The sequence below is a fragment of the Mastomys coucha genome, unplaced genomic scaffold, assembly GCF_008632895.1.
Source record: "Mastomys coucha isolate ucsf_1 unplaced genomic scaffold, UCSF_Mcou_1 pScaffold6, whole genome shotgun sequence".
Lineage (NCBI taxonomy): Eukaryota > Metazoa > Chordata > Mammalia > Rodentia > Muridae > Mastomys > Mastomys coucha.
In genome coordinates this window covers 93,529,317-93,545,881 of record NW_022196912.1, presented here as the reverse complement: position 1 = coordinate 93,545,881, position 16,565 = coordinate 93,529,317, and the positions used below count along the sequence as shown (strand labels likewise).

At 31.8% G+C, this 16,565-nt stretch overlaps 1 protein-coding gene across 1 annotated transcript in view; it reads right to left on the bottom strand.

The window, feature by feature from the left end:
• Gphn (gephyrin) overlaps positions 1-16,565 on the bottom strand; it is a 435,141-nt gene that overhangs the window by 151,876 nt on the left and 266,700 nt on the right. Inside the window, exon 9 of the mRNA XM_031357728.1 lies at positions 5,453-5,509. Within this exon, the coding sequence (XP_031213588.1) occupies positions 5,453-5,509 (57 nt within the window). The remainder of the gene's footprint in view (positions 1-5,452; positions 5,510-16,565) is intronic.

Here is a 16,565-nt window from a genome sequence, read left to right as displayed (position 1 = left end):
ACATGCCTAACCTTTTTGGTCCAGAGTAACAACCTGCAATAACTAAGTAACAGCAATGACTTACAGCTGTAAGAAATTACATTCTTAAACAGCCCAAATTCACTAAATAAAAAGCTTAATTTTTTATAGCTTAATTCCGATTTAAAAAAAGATATCTACCAAAAAGAAGTTTCATTTTGGTGAAATTCTTGTGTCCTGACTGATTTTTTTTTAATACTTTAAATGCCATTCCTTTACTTACATTAGCATGCCAATCAACTATTGCTAATTATTATATTTCTTTTGTTTTTTATCAGCTTTATCTTAGTTTATATTCCAGTAATCTTTTTTATGAGTTATATTCCATTACTGTTTTCTAAAACTTTTAAAAATGAACAAACCTTGTTTTATAGTTGAACGTTAATTTATCATGTTCCTATACAGAATATATATTAAGCAAAAGCACATAATTCCAAAAAATGAATATTTGTATTCCTTCCCTGTTTTTTCATATTTCATAACCATGTATCTAGTATTCTTTCTGAATATCTTCATATTCAAATTCTCATTGTTCTAATTGTTCCTCAACAAAGTAAGTTCTTTGTAGCTTGAATTATATTATGGACACAAAGCATAGATTTTGATTATTTGATCCTGTTTTCCTATTTGTAGAAGTGTCTGTACTAGCCTTCAGTCCTGAACATTACTTTTAATACTGTCTTCTAGGTTCACACATTTGATTAAATTGAAGATGAATTTTTCCTTATGTAGCTTTATTCTTTGCCCATTATTGTAAATAACTCATAATTCTAAGGGTATATAGTATATTTTGAAATGATTTAAGTAAGAAAGTTTTAGTTATATATTATTAACAATATTTGTACTATTACAATTGCTAAAAACCCATTTTAACGTTTACAATGTTCCTGCTTTGTTCAATGTAGTGACAATACATTCTATTCTTTCTATGGAACAGCAAATATAATGAAAATGAAGAATAGACTTCACCTAAGAAATAAATAAACTTTAGTACCATTCACAAAATTCCATTTAAGGGATCTCCACTTTGTGTAAAATAATATACTGTATTTGTCACCACAATTAGAGCAGAGCAGCAATGATTTAATTGTATCTCTAACCTACAGCTCTGAAATAACATCTTCTACTACCAAGTAAATACATAACTGGAAACAAAGATCTTTATTCTTTCACCTTACTGAAATACTCTTCAGTGTTTCAATGAGTTAAACCACATTTTTATGAACACTTTTGCAATAAAGTTTCACAAAACAAAAATGGTCTTTGCCAGTTTACTTCAGTTTAGGACCAAAATCTGTTAACTTTGTCTGATATTACACAAAAATATTTTATTTTGTTTAAGCAGTGATTTTTTTATATGCATAACATATTTTATGATGTACATAGACAACAAGAATTAAAGAAGAGAACAGAACATTTGCCTAAAACTTTATCTGCATGTTTTATCCACTAAATTCACTAACTAAAGGTCCTATGTTAAAAATAGTTTTTAGGAGGCTAACGACTTATTCATTAGGTAACTAGGGTAGTTCAGAAGATACTTTTCAAATACTATAGTCCATATTTTAAAAAACAGGCAGTTAGGACAATGTGTTTTTTAATTGAAATGAAGAAAAAAATGAATATAGTGAGATTTCTCATTATGTAGATGTGTAGTAGTTGAAAAATATAAAGTGACAAGTGAATGAGTTAAAATAATTTGTAAAGTACCAATTTTTAACTTATTTAAACTTATTTATTGTTAACTTATTTACTGTTAAACAACAATAAATGTAAGGTTAAAAAAAAAAGTACCATGTTTTTGACCTAAAAGGTGGGCTATATTTAGGCATAGTTCCAGGTTTTCGAGTTCCTTGTGGTGGGGCAGGAAGGGAGCAGGCGCCTAATCTTAGTCTTACTAAGCTCCTTAGCATGTAGACCTTCCTTAGCAAATTTAAACTAGTGTTTGTTAGTTTTGTTGAAGGAAAAATGTTTCTCATGACTAATCTGGACAGAATATGACCACAAATATATTATTTACCATTGTACATATTACATATTAATTTATTAATAATATATGAGTATATAAATGGTATTTTATGTAGTGATGTTCAGATTAATTTAGTCAGAAAATTCATACTGACATTTTTATATCAATGACAGTATCATGGACTTTAGGAGCTGATGTAGAAGACTCATATAATTGTAATAACACACAGAGAAAGAAGGACTGGCTCAAAGAAACACTGTATTATCTGTGTTTAGCTTTGAAAAGTTAATAACTGATATTAGGAAGACATTCTTTACTTCAACAATGAGAAGTGTAATGTGTACACATATAATATAGAATGTGATAAAAATAAGCTGAGATATAAGATAACTAGCTTTTGCTTTATTTTCATGTCAAAATTAATATAGCAGTATGAATTAAATGAAAGGCAGCAATCTCAGAGAAATAAATCCAGGAGCTACAGTCCTAGAAACATTTATAGAAGCCCTAGGGTAGGAGGTCAGAATTAAGCATAAATTATTTAGTATAATAATTTAATTTTATTGTCATAATTATATATTTATTTTAGAAAATATTAATTTTTTAAAAATGCATTTAAAGAGAAGGCTATTTTAAAACTTTAATTATTTGTTACAAAAATGTTGCTAGTGATTGGCAACATGATGCATGTATACTATTGTCGCTAAGCTAGTGTTTGCTTTAGAAGATGTCTTGCATATATGAGCCATTGGTCAAGCATTTACTAGATGCTACATAAAAGCATTCCTAGTAAAGCTGTTTGCTGCTAAATTTCTTTCGAATCAAAACATGTCATAATTACTTCAAAGGTATCTAAGTTTAAAGAAGTCTATTAACTCTGCACATGTGTATCTATTGGTCAGATTATTCATGACAGCCAAAAATCCACAATTTTCTTTGAAAAATAAAATCAAATCACCTTGTCTTTACTCCTTAGATACAGACCTATTTCCTAATTTTGCTGTTACATTCAGAAATAGACAAAATACAGTCAAGTGAATAAGTTCTAAATAAATATCACATGAAAAAGTTTTCTGAAAAGTATGTCATTATTTAAGTACTGATTTTGAAAAGCTCTTATTAGGGTTTTAATATTATTAAATCAACAGTAATGTTAGTTGTGTGGCTCGCAGGTCTTTTATACTTCAAATTTAACCTTTATTTCAGAAACTTGAGTATGAAGCCAGAGCTAAAAAGGAAAGAAAGAGGTAAGATAGGAAGAAGAAACGCTGGAGATGAGAGGACAAACCAGGCCAATATTGGATACCTGTTAGCAGAAAATTTTAGTGGGGAAACATCAACAAGTGAAATCATACATTTACTTGGAGAGCACATATTTTCACAGTAAGTTCTAGGTGATTTCTGAGCTCCTCCAGCTTTTGATGGAGCTACAAGAAAATGTCAGAACCTGAATCAAAACAACACCTTGTTTTCTTTTCAGTTTTCCTTTCAAAAATAAGATCATAGCATTATTCATTTCTCACTGCTTTTATTTTTCTTTAACATAAGAATACACCATTTTCTATAAACTTGTGACTAGGAAGCCAATGTTTTATTTCATTCAAACACAATCCTTTTCTACTAAAAATGGTTAAGTAAATGTTACAAATATTTTTATAATCTCCCAGAAATTCTTCTAAAATTATCTACTTGAAAAGATACATAGTACAAACATATTTAAAGACCAGAAAACTTCTGTACTGTTTTCCAAGTATAGTGTTCAATCTATGTTGCACCCATATTGAAACAAACTGACTGAACAATAATATAGTTTTAGTCTTAAGCATGTAGTGAAAGTTATAAACATGTAAACATATAAACAGTATAACTTTAAGTTCTAGATATCAAAACTGAACTGTTACACATATATTCACTCATATATGCAAATTATCTTATATCATTGACCACAGTTATAGATGCCAATTTTAAGTTTAGTTCACTATCAGTTATTTTTAAAACTTTATATTGTATTGCACTTTCTTAGCTGAATAAGCGTCCTAATGAATGGGGTACACAAGAGATTTATTGTCTCCTTCAGACAAAGGTAAAGTATGGTTCAGTGAGGAATGCTATTAGTATATCACTACATTTTACTGAGTGAATAGTGCTAAGTATCCTGCTTTTGAAATCAGTACACAATCACCATATCCCATCCTTTACAGAGACAACTTTACATGTAAGTGCTATCTACTATGAGGCAATGTTAAGGAACAGAAAGTATGGCTTTTCTTAATAAAGAACACAGACATACAAACACAAGTTCATCAATGTGCATTCATGTTTGCACATACTCACCAACAACAAAAAAGTAAAACTTAGAAGGCAGAAGAATCAAGGGCAGGAAAGAGTATAGAAATTTGTCTTTTATAAACTGTTAAATGAAAGTAAAGTGGAGCTATGGAATATTCTAAATTAGGTTTTAATATAGTTAATGAATTTTATGACATCCCAGTGCACCGAATTATCTGGCATTTTTGCTAATTTACTAGTTGCTACTGCTGTTGAGGCTGTTTGGGATTGAGATATAAAAATAATGGTTAACTTTAATTTTTACCTACTTTTACAGTTAACAATTTTCTAACTTGCATTTATGATGGCATCATTAAAAATAGACAGTTATTATTTGTGGGTAAAATTTTAAAATTTTTTATTGTAATTAAATAATTAACTAAATATAATTAATAAATAAGCAAATAAAGTGCCCAATATATATTCACTAAGAGGCATTTACCCATTACCAAACAGGATCATCAAATCAGAAACCTTAATTGTGTATTAGCAGATTACATATAAAGTGGGCTAATATTTATTGTTGTGGCCTAATGTTACATTAACTTTTAAAGGTTAAAAAAAAAGCAAAGGTACTAAAACTGCTTTAACACTAAAAGCTGTATATGGGTCAATTATATTGGCATCAAATCAATTTCTAGTTCTTAACAGGATATATATTCAATATGTTGTTAACTCACAAGAATTTTTATTTTAGAATGAATTAAGTTGGTAATGACACTAAAATAAAATTCAGTATTTTTTATAAAGTAGGTTAAAACTGGAGGTGACATTCTAAAAATATATAGGTTTTCTGTTTAAGAGGAATCTTAATACATGATCAGTGACATCAGTCAGAGGAACGGTTTACTCTAGAGCCCCAAATTACAGGCACATGAAATGAGGCAGTTGCCCTCTCTTGTTTGTGGTGCCTTTCAAAGCTAGTTATTTGGCAGCTTGCCTTCAGCTGGTTGCTCTATGTGTAGCTGAAAACAAAACAAAACAAAAAAATATGACCCAACAGCCAATAAAAATATTAAAATAAAAAATGGGATGGTGAAAAATGGAAAAAGCCCCCTTCCTCCCTCCACCCTCCAAAAAGGAAGAGGTGTAGGCTATAGACAAGATCTTGCCAAAAAATGTTAGAAACATATTTACTTTGAGGGATCCAACTCTACTAGCAACTCCTTTGCTTTCATCCGGCCGTCTAATTTGCTACAATGAGGGAAGATGGGTAAAAAAGACAGAATAAAGAAAAAGTGAACTTAAATTTTTTTCTACACATTAGTAAGCAGTACATGCAATACATCAATTGACTTAAGCTCCTCTCATAAGACCAAGGAGTTATTGACCCCCGATGCTATGACATGCTCTGCAAACAGATCTCTAGAGTTCAGTTTCTGGTACGGCACTATTCCTGAGAGGAGGAAATTGGCACTTACTTTTGGTTATCTTGGGGACTTCTGATGAAGCAGTATCTGGAGTAGTGTTACATTTGCATTTAGCTTACAAAAAACAAAGAATTACAAATATACCTATGCATGTTTTCTTTTTCAGTGTTCAAATGTCTATTCTACTGCAATATCAGAAAACATCAATGGTATGACAAGAAACATGAGTGTGCTTTAAGTGGAAAGATCAGTCCCAAGAATCATTGTTCTTACTGGTGACAGTAAGGCTCCTTTGCTTGCCAACCCAAGCATAGAGCTGGTTCAGCTGTCATTGTGATTTCCAATTAAACAATCATGCTGCCAACCAGAAAATTTTAATGCCAGACCAATGTTAGATATATTCATTCCTTCAAAGATTTTTCTTACTTCATCTGAAATTTTCTCTCAGAAAAAAAAACAGGGTAAAGCCTGGTGTGGTGGTGTGTACTTACAATCTTAGTTCTAAGGAAGTTAGGGTAAGCAGGATAATCTCAAATTCAAGGCCAGACTGAGTTACACAGGGATACTGTACTTGTACATGCATGCATAGTACGCTCTCTCTCTGTCTCTGCTTCTCCCCGCCCCCACACAACACACAGACACAATCATTTACTATTTTACAATTTCTTGGTTCACACCATTATGAGTTAAAGAAGGTACACGAAATTCAATACACAGAATATTGGTAAGTGGAGTATTTATTTGCAAGCAAGATGGAGAAAGGTGATTGTACACTCACTCCTGTACTTCAATTCTAATCATCATGGGACAAGTTAACTGTTTAGCTAATCCTTGTATTGGCAGATAGCAAAACTATCTGCAAAATGATAAATCTTAGGTATTAATCTCCTTAGGAAAATAATAAAACTGACTATATTACAAATTTTATTTTCTGAAAGCAGGGTATAGAGAATACTGTTAGGATGTCCTAGAATAGCACATATAGTTATTGGGAAATATTGAGGAAATGGTATTCTTATTTTGAAAAAAAAATAAAAGAAACATGGCTCCCCTCACCCCTCAAAAAACCTAAAAACAAACCACAAGCATCTTTATACAATAGCATTTGAAATGAATAGTTTTTACAAATTTTTCATTAGCTGTTTTGGCAGAGGATAAAGAATCAATTCTCACTTTTCTTAATGAAATAGAATTGGCACATTTAGAAATAACTGAGGAGAAGAATCCCAGTGGAGAATCTTCTTTATATTCTTTTATCTCAAAAACCATCTGACTCCAAACCATCTGACTGCACTTTAAATGGAGAATCACAGAACCTGGACTATAAAGATATTCCTGGTAGTTTCCTGTCAGAATGTAGAACATAATGACTCATATTGTTTCTAAAAACATTTAGAAGCTTAAGAAATCACAATTTTCGGCAGTACCCTTTGTGTCTAAATCTGAACATCATATTAGGTTGGCAGCATGATGTGTCCCCTTCAAGGTTAAAGCAGCTCTTAATTTCTTTAACAGGTCTGGAATACACAGAGTTGAAAAAAGGGTGCTTGGAAAAGGTGCCAACGTACATAGAAATATATATGCCTATATACTTTTCTATTTATGATTTGATTGTTTATTTGTTTGTGACAGAAACTTGCAATGTAGGCCTGTATGGACTGGAACTTACTGTAATATCCAAATCTAGTTTTCAATTTGCAAATTCTCCTGCCTCAACCTTTTAATACTAGGACTATAAGTATGTGACATGATTCCCAGCTTTATCTAACAAATTTTACCTTTTATTACATGTATAGATCAATGTTTGTCTAAAGTATTTCCATTACAAATTCAAGTATAAGTACAGAAATTTAGGTCTACATGCCCAGTCTCATCTGATATTGGATGCTAGTAGGGTTGAATCTGGTTAGTATTTGGATGTGGGAAATGTAGATAAAGTACAGAAATGATATATATTTTTCTTTATTTTTGAGATTATAATGTAATTATATTATATCTCTCTTCCCTTGATGTACTCCTATATATCATTCTTTGCTCTGCTTCAAATTTAATGCCTCTTCATTAATAAATGGGGATTTTATGAAGGAAATTATTAGTGCTTGAAATCAATTTTATGAACATAGTCTTTGAAGTTTTTATAGAAAAAAGCCTTTACAGAATCAACACAGTTCTCAAAGAAGTACTTGCAATTTAAGTTTCATGTGAACTTTTTTGTGGACTATAGAAACAGATAATGGTATCTTACGATGAAAAGAATTCAGAAAGAATAGGAAAAAGTGAAATTGGTAGACTGTATGTTTAGGCATGTTAATGTGTTCATGGGTGTCTGTGAAGGGTATAGGATAAACACAAGCCTTTCTCAGTGCCATAAAATGTTTGTTTTAAGGCAGTTCTTTCATGGTCCTAGAAATCACCAAGTACAGTAGTCTGACTCCCCTGCAAGGCCAAGAGGTCTACATGCCGCCACCACCCGCCACCACCCCATGACTGTGACTTCAAGTATATACATCAAAGCCTTGTTTTTTTTTTTTTCTATTTTGAACCTTGAGTTCTGGGGATCAAACTCAGATGCTCATGCTTTAAAGACAGATGCTTTTCTGAGTGACCTGCCTCTTCTACATGAAATCAATAGTCTGAAAACTCAATGTCCTAATTTATTCTCGTCAAATTCTAATAGTGAATTGTAATAGAGTAGTAAGAAAGAAATTTAGTTTGAATATTTATATTTTAATGAGAAAGAGATTTATAAAATTTATAAAATTTATATTTTAAAGAGAAAGTACAACAGAGTAGCAATTAGTTTACTTTTCATCATAACATTGAGTCTCATCTACTTTTATTAAGCTAATTCTTCTTGAGAGAGGTTAAGCTATACTATGCACTATTTTTATAAAGGTTGACTAAGCATTATTAAATGTGCTTTGGAGCAGAAGTACTTAAACATTTGGAGATCTTTAGATTATTGAATATCTGCATAGACTATCGGTTGAACATTTACATAGACTGTTGATTTAATATCTCTATCTTGAAATAAAGTGCTCCGAAATATGAAACATGAAATGTCAACTACATAAAGTGTTTCTGACTTTTAGTACTTTAGATTCCTGGCTTTTGAGTTATAGATGTTCAGTCTGGCCCCTCTCATAATTTCTTTTGTAAACTTCTGGAAATGAGATGATTGGCTAAAACAAAAACTTTAGGTTCTTTCTTTTCCCCCTCAGTGACTCTTCCTGTGAATACTATCCAGACACTCACTTTCTTATGGCACTGTTATTGCAGTATACTGACAATAATTTAAAACAGCAATGAATGTGATGGCAATATTGTACTGTTTCAAGGTTTTAGACAATTTCTAGTAAGCATATGTTTTTGTTCATTTGTCCTTACTACATAAATTTGTTTTTGGAAGGGCTTTTCTTGACTTTCAATTACCTTACTTTTTTACTCTATGACTACAAAGGGCAAGTACAGGCTGACAGGAGCCTGATATAGCTGTCTCCTGAGAGGCTCTGACAGTGCCTGACTAATACAGAAGTAGAGGCTCACAGCCATCCATTGGACTGAGTACAGGGTCCCCAAAGAACAAGCTAGAGAAAGGACCGAAGGAGCTGAAGAGTTTGCAGTCCCTTAGGACAAACAACAATATGAACTAACTAGTACCCTCAGAGCTCCCAGGACTAAACCACCAACCAAAGAGTACACATGGTGGGACTAATGGCTCCAGCTGCATATGTAGCAGAGGATGGCCAAGTCTGTCATCAATGGGAGGAGAGGCCTTTGGCCCTGTGAAGGTTCTATGCCCCAGTGTAGGGAAATGCCAGGGCCAAGAAGCAGGAGAGGGTGGGTTGGTGAGCAGGGGGATGGGAGAGGAAACAGGGTTTCTTTTTTGTTGTTGTTGTTTTTTTTTATTTTATTTTATTTTTTAATTTTTTTTGGAGGGGAAACTGGGAAAGGAGATATCATATGACATGTAAATAAAGAAAATATCTAATAAAAATTAAAAAGAAAAACAACAAAAAACCTATTAAACAGATTTGCTATAAAATTTTACATCCAAATCACCTGCATTATCACTGTATTGTCAGCCTATAATGTAGTGTTTGATGCATAATGAACACTAAATTTTTCACTGAGTGAATTTCTCAATTAATCTGTGCCTTTTCTTCAATTAAAATAGAACAAATAATTGATAATTCTGATATGTGGGCCACAAAATATCTATTTTTAGGAAAGCAATCACTTTATAATATGAAGTTTTTAGAATGGTTTCATTGAGATATATTATATTAAAATACCTATGAGAACTTATATTGAATCAGATTAAATTGCAATATTAATTCTGAACAGGTCATTTCTAACCCTGAATTTTCTGACAGGCCTGAGTCACAATGCCTGGTTTTAGAAAACATTTTTCTTTACTATGTTTACATATAATAAAGAAATATTTTAAAAAACATGTGGGAGACACAGATATTTTCTAAAACTAAACAAAGCATTTATAGTTTTACTATTTCTTTTATTTCTATAATTCATTTCACTATCAGCAAATTTGCACAAAACTCTTGGGGTACCAAGAGAATTCATAATTCAATTCAATAGATACAACATTGACCTCAATGAAACAGCTAAGTGAAATAAACATATTTTCAATTGATAACTTAATTTTATGTCTTAGTATAGAGTATACAGAAGTTTAAATAACTCAATAAGTTTCACTGTACTAACTGGAGAGTGTTAACATTTATTTAGCATGTAGTGTGGCTGGTGGACCAGGAGGGACATGTGAGGCTTCCTATGTTTAGTACAGACATTTAATTCTATTAGTTCCCATAAAGCATAAAAGTTGCACGTTAGAACTTATTTCCAATATCTAGTGTCTTGGAGTGTGATAATTTTATTTTTTTCAAATAACTTTGAGTTCATAATTTTTAAATGTTGCCAATAAGTTAAATAAATACAAATGCTCAATGGCTTTTCTAATATTTCATTAAATTGTATTCATATAGATATAATGAACTATTCTAGGTATTCATGTGAATTATGGGAATTGTGTCTAAAATTGTGTCTGCATATACTTTCAGAAATCTGCCTGCCTCTGCCTCCCAAGTGTTAGAATTAAAGGAGTGCGTCACCACTGCCTGGCTTAGAATAATTTTTATATAATTGGAAAATTGAAAAGAAATAAAATGTAATGTAATTTTTGTCTTTTCAGTAGAACTTGACATCCTTTATACAGTACTGGTTTTGCAGAGATGAAGAATGTTTAAGGGTTATGGTTTTCCAGAATGCTGTTTCAACATTCCAAAAACAGGCTGGCAAGAGCTGTGTAATCCAGTTGAAATACCTGCAATGTGGCCCTGAGACACCACTGCATGAAGCTGGGAATGTGAAGCCTAATGCAGTAGAAGTCCCTTTTCTCTAGAGATTCTGGGACGTGTCAGGCATTTTGTCACAGTGAAAAGAAAAGGAATGCATTATACAATTAAAGTATGTAGGGGACTGAGGGAGGAGGACATCAATGTCAAGGCCTGCTGGGAATGCCCAGAAAGATATTCTCCAAAATAAAACAAAGCTCAAAAATATTTAAAAAATACTCCTGACAGCTGAGCTTGGAGTGATACTCAGTATAATTGGTACTTAGCTTTAGTGATAAATGTAGTTCTATGAATATTAAATAATTATAGGGAAATGGAAGGTACTGTGAAACTGACAATAACAATCACCAGAGAGGATATTTCACTTCACTATCATTACAAATTAAGTATGGGTGACCCTGAGATGGAGAAATAAATTACTAAATAAATGTATCAAAATATGCTTAATTCTACTAATTGCATGTTGTCTAACATGTTAGAAAGAAAATAAAATCTTTCAAATTTCACAATTCTGTCTTGCTATCAAGAGAATCAATAGCAAAAACAAACCAAAACACACAACAACAAAAAACTTGACAAAAAAATAAAACAAAACAAAAAGAACCCTGCCTATGTGTATATAAAGATGGAAAAGTTAGAAAGTAAGGAACTAGAAAAGAAACTGACTACAAAGATGCATAGAGAGGGACTTGGAGAGATGGTTCGGTGTTTAAGAGCACTTGTTACTTTTCCAGAAGATCTTGGTTTGGTTGCCAGCATCCATATAGTATCTCCTAAATCTCTATGACTTCAATTACAAGGAATCTGATATATTCTTCTGACCTCCTTGTGCACTAGGAAACAGATATGGTGCATAAACATGTAGGCAAAACATGTACACATATGAATTAAAAATCAGCCTGAAAATATCTATAGAGATTAGGCATTTGATAAGAATTATCAAAACAGCCTAAAGTGCTAGAAGAATGTCAGCTGAACATTGACTGATATGGGAGTCCAGCAGTATCAGTATGATTTATTTTAGGAAATAATGAAATTTTGTATTTTTTTATTTGAAATTTCTCAATTTTTTCCCTTTCCATTCCTACTTCCCTCCTCCTCTCATTCTGTTCTTTTCAATTTGTAGTAAAAGTGAGGGAACCCAGGCCCAGTGATTCCTAGCTAGTGTTCACTAACAGAGCTGTATATTTCTCAGCCAAGATTTAAATGTTCCAAACTAATTTTAAAAAGAAACCATCCTCAGTTAAACCATAGTAACATTACTTACTTACTGTTAGGTTAACACACTTAAAAGAGTGTTTGACAAATATCAGTGGTTTTCAGGATATCTTAGGAAGCACTGTTTTTAACCCAACTGCAACAGCAGTATCACACTATGAGTAAAGTAAGAGCTGTTTGAAAATTATTAGTTTGGGCCTTCTGTCTTTCAAAGTCTTTATGAAGTCTGTTCTCATTTTGAGTCAGAGAGAAAAAACTGTTATTTGTCCAAAACCCAGTCTGAAATTGAGAGTCAGGATGAATTATTTATACAGAAATAAGTATGTATAGTCATTTACAAAAAAAAAAATTAGATTTCTTTGGCTGAGGATAACACTATAATATTGTCTCTATGAAAAATATGGAAGAAATAGCATTTACCATATATCATTTTAGTACAGAATGTTTTCTAGAAACATACCAGTTTAGTTTATGCCATTGATACTACTCGCATAGATCCATAGACGGTTCCTGAAATCCTTTTAGGATCCTTTGTTCGCAAGGCCAGTTTTACTAACAGTATTAAAGCATTATCTGCCTTCCCCTCTACACTGACATTTTCATTGATGCCACAAAAGTAATGGTGGCTTATCAGTATTAACTGAGGGAAGTGAATCCAAACTGGATAATCACTGAATTGCATTTACTGATATGTACACCTTTTAAAAAAAGCTGGTTTCACTTAAGATTGACCTCAATGAAAGTTATTATTAATTTTAAAAATTAAGACTTTATTCTTGATTCTAATAAAATGCGTGGTATGAATTATATGCTTTTGTTATATATCAAAGGATATTACTGTCTCTAAAACAAAAACAAAAACAAGACAAGAAACAAAGCAAAAACTCAACTAGGTCATTCTTACAGAGAAATAATCAAGGAGCAATTGACAAAGTAAAATTATTCAGAGTTATACATGTAATAGATAATACTTATATAAATGAATAATATTATCTAAAGAGAGCTGAAACACTTGCTGCATCCCCCCCTTTTGTGCCAAATACTTGCTCCTAAGAAGAAATCAGAATATTAGAAAATGTATTTTGGCAAATATAAGCTAGACACCTTCAAATGCTTCTAAGAGTTTTAGGATTAGCTGAGTAGTCATTTTAACAGAGATGATTTCTTGATAATGGTAAACTCTGTCAACACTGGAAACAATATATACTTAAATATCCAAATGACAAATATACATGTTCCTAAATTATTCCCAGGGAAAAGATTCATTCAAATTGTGAGGCATGAAAATATTTCAGAGTATGTGTTTTAGATTTTTACATTTCAAGAAACCTTTTTAAAAAACTATATATATATATGTGTGTGTGTGTGTCTATGTGTATATGTATATATATACATATATATAGTGTAAATTTTCTGTTTCTCATTATAAATGAAATCATATAGTGCCATATATCTGTATACTATATAATTATAGGGTATATATTAGAAAAAAGTTCTGTTAAAATTTTCAAGTTTTTGTTGAGTTATGTTTGATTAGAATTTCTTTTAGAAACCTCTAAAATCACATATATAACAACCAGAGAAAGGCTTGCAATTGAGCGAGTCCCTCTGGATACATGCTCTATGGTTGTTTAACTTGGTGTTTGTGCAGGACTCCTAACAGTGGGAATGGGGATGTCTTTGACCCTTTTACCTCCTCATAGGATCCTTGTCTTCTTTCTGAGTTGAGTCATCTAGCCTTGCTATGCGTAGTCCTATTGAATGTTTAATGTTGTATTTTGTTGATATCCACTGGGAAGCCTGCTCTTTTCTAAAGGGAATGAAAGGGATAGTGGATATTGGGGAGAGTGGAGGTGTGTGTATGTGGAGAACTGGGAGTAGGGAGGGAGAGGAGGTAGCAGCTGAGATGTATGAGAGAAGAGTTAAAAAGAAAGAAAAATATTCTTTGAAAAATTTCAATAATGCATACAATGTATACAGATAAAATCCACCCTCATTTTCCTTTTCTAACTTCCTCTAGTATTAAGCAATCACATTTCTTTCCCAACTTCATTTCCTTATTTTATACTTATTCATTTTTTGTTTTTCATTTTTTAAAATTTAAAAATATTTATTTGACATGGGGGGAAGAATTGAAGAAACCAGAGAGACAAAGGACAACACATGAAGACCTACACAGCCAACTAATTTGGGCCATGGGGGCTCACAGATATTGAACCACCAACCAAAGAACATTCATTGGCTAGACACAGGCCACCTACACAGATGTAGCAGATGTACAGCTTGTTTTATATGTGGGTCTGCTAACAGGTAGAGCAAGGACTGTCTCCTCTGACCCCATTGCCTGCTTTTGGATCAAAACCTGTCTGGTTTGAGTGGGAGAGGAGGCACTTAGTTCTGCTGTGACTTGATGTACCAGAGTGAGCTGGTACCCAACTCCCCTTCTCTGAGGAACAGGGGAGGAGGGATCAGAAAAGGGGTATGAGGATGGGACTGGAAAGAGAGGAGGGTGTGTGTGATAATTCTGTAATGTGAATAAATTAATGGAGAATAATAAAATAAAATAAAATAAACACACAAAAATTCATTAAGTAAAATTTCCACCCTTTAAACAAAACCATAAATTTCTTGTGTGATACTTAAAAATACACAATTATTAGATATCCTAACATTATGCTTATTTTTCTAACAATATTGCTATGTGAGTTGGATTGATTCTTCATATTCTTCAACTAAATTAATTTAGTGTAAGAATTCAAGTTTTCTACTAGGTCAGCAATCAATAGTAATTTAAAATATGTAAACAATGCCAAATTTTTCATCATGTATTGGTTGTGGAAATTTTTTTCATTAAAATGAGATTTACCTAAACACATAAGAGCTTATTTCAATTTTAAAGTCATTAAGCAAAAAGTATATAAAAAGCTCTAAGTTTTAATTTCTAGTACAGTAAACATTGTTATACACAACCTATATTAGCAGAATTTATTTGTAATTTTCACTAATTTTAAAGAATTGCTTAAGATCCATCAGGTTAGAGAACTGCTGCATTACAGCAGTCATGTGAGAATATTCTGTTTAAATAACTCCCAAGTGGGTAGAAAACTACGCACCTAAAAATTTTTGGTTGTTTAGATACTATTTTTAAAAAATCTAATTATCTTAGGGGTTTCCAGTCTTTATGTTGTTTCTTAATTCTATATGTAGACCCCAAAATTTCCATGTCATTAATGGTTAGACAAATACTAATATATTAAGGTTGAAATATTTCAAAACAAAAGCAAATAAAACTGATGTTTCAGGGAATTTTCTGATTTGTTTAAGCTCTTAAAAATAATACAACATAATTTTTCAGCATGAGTCAGTCTTGATTTAAACTAACATGAAAAGCAAATAAACTTTTGATTTTTAATTTTGTTAGTTGACTAGCTATATCACAATAATAAAATAGTGATAATATAAAAGAATTAAAAAAAGATAACATTACTAGCAGAATATTTCACGATGAATATATGGTATTGGATAAATACTTTAATTTCCATAGGATAACAAATATCTCTCAGACTCATACACTGAAGGTCTTGAGTAATACAAATTATATTTATTTATATTTTTGGAGGGTTTCTACATATATGGTATATATTTCACGTGTGTGTGTGTGTGTGTGTTGTGTACATATAGGTGCATGTGTAAGTATTTTAAGTGTATAGACCGTGGAGATTGATGTCCGATGTCTTTGATCAATTTTTACCTTACATAGAGATAGGCACACTTGAGCATTTCCTCTATGCTGGGGTTACAGGTGTGCTGACATGCCCTTTGGGTTTTTATGTAGATGCTAGGAATCAAAACTTTGGTCCTAATGATTCAAAGAAAAGCACTTTACACACTGAGCCATCTCCCTAGTTTGAGGAAGATTATTTTGCTCAAAACAAACAAACAAACAAACAAACAAACATACAATCCCTAAAATTAGTCCTATATCTGCGTGCTGCTTGAATGCATTAGGCACAAGTATATTAAGAGAACATGGCTTTCATGAAAATATTTCAATTATATTATTTTAAACAACTACATAAATTTTACTCAATTAGATATCAAAAGAGTTAACCTTTTCTTTCTACTCATAACAAAACAATTTCCTGGTCACTTAGGTACAGATTTTTTTTCCATCTACCTATCATAAAATTGTTTTCTAATTTTATAGCACAAGAGAACATGGTGGCTACAATCTCCATTACCTTGTAAAAGGGTTAAAATTCAGATGTTTGGAAAAGATAACAAAAT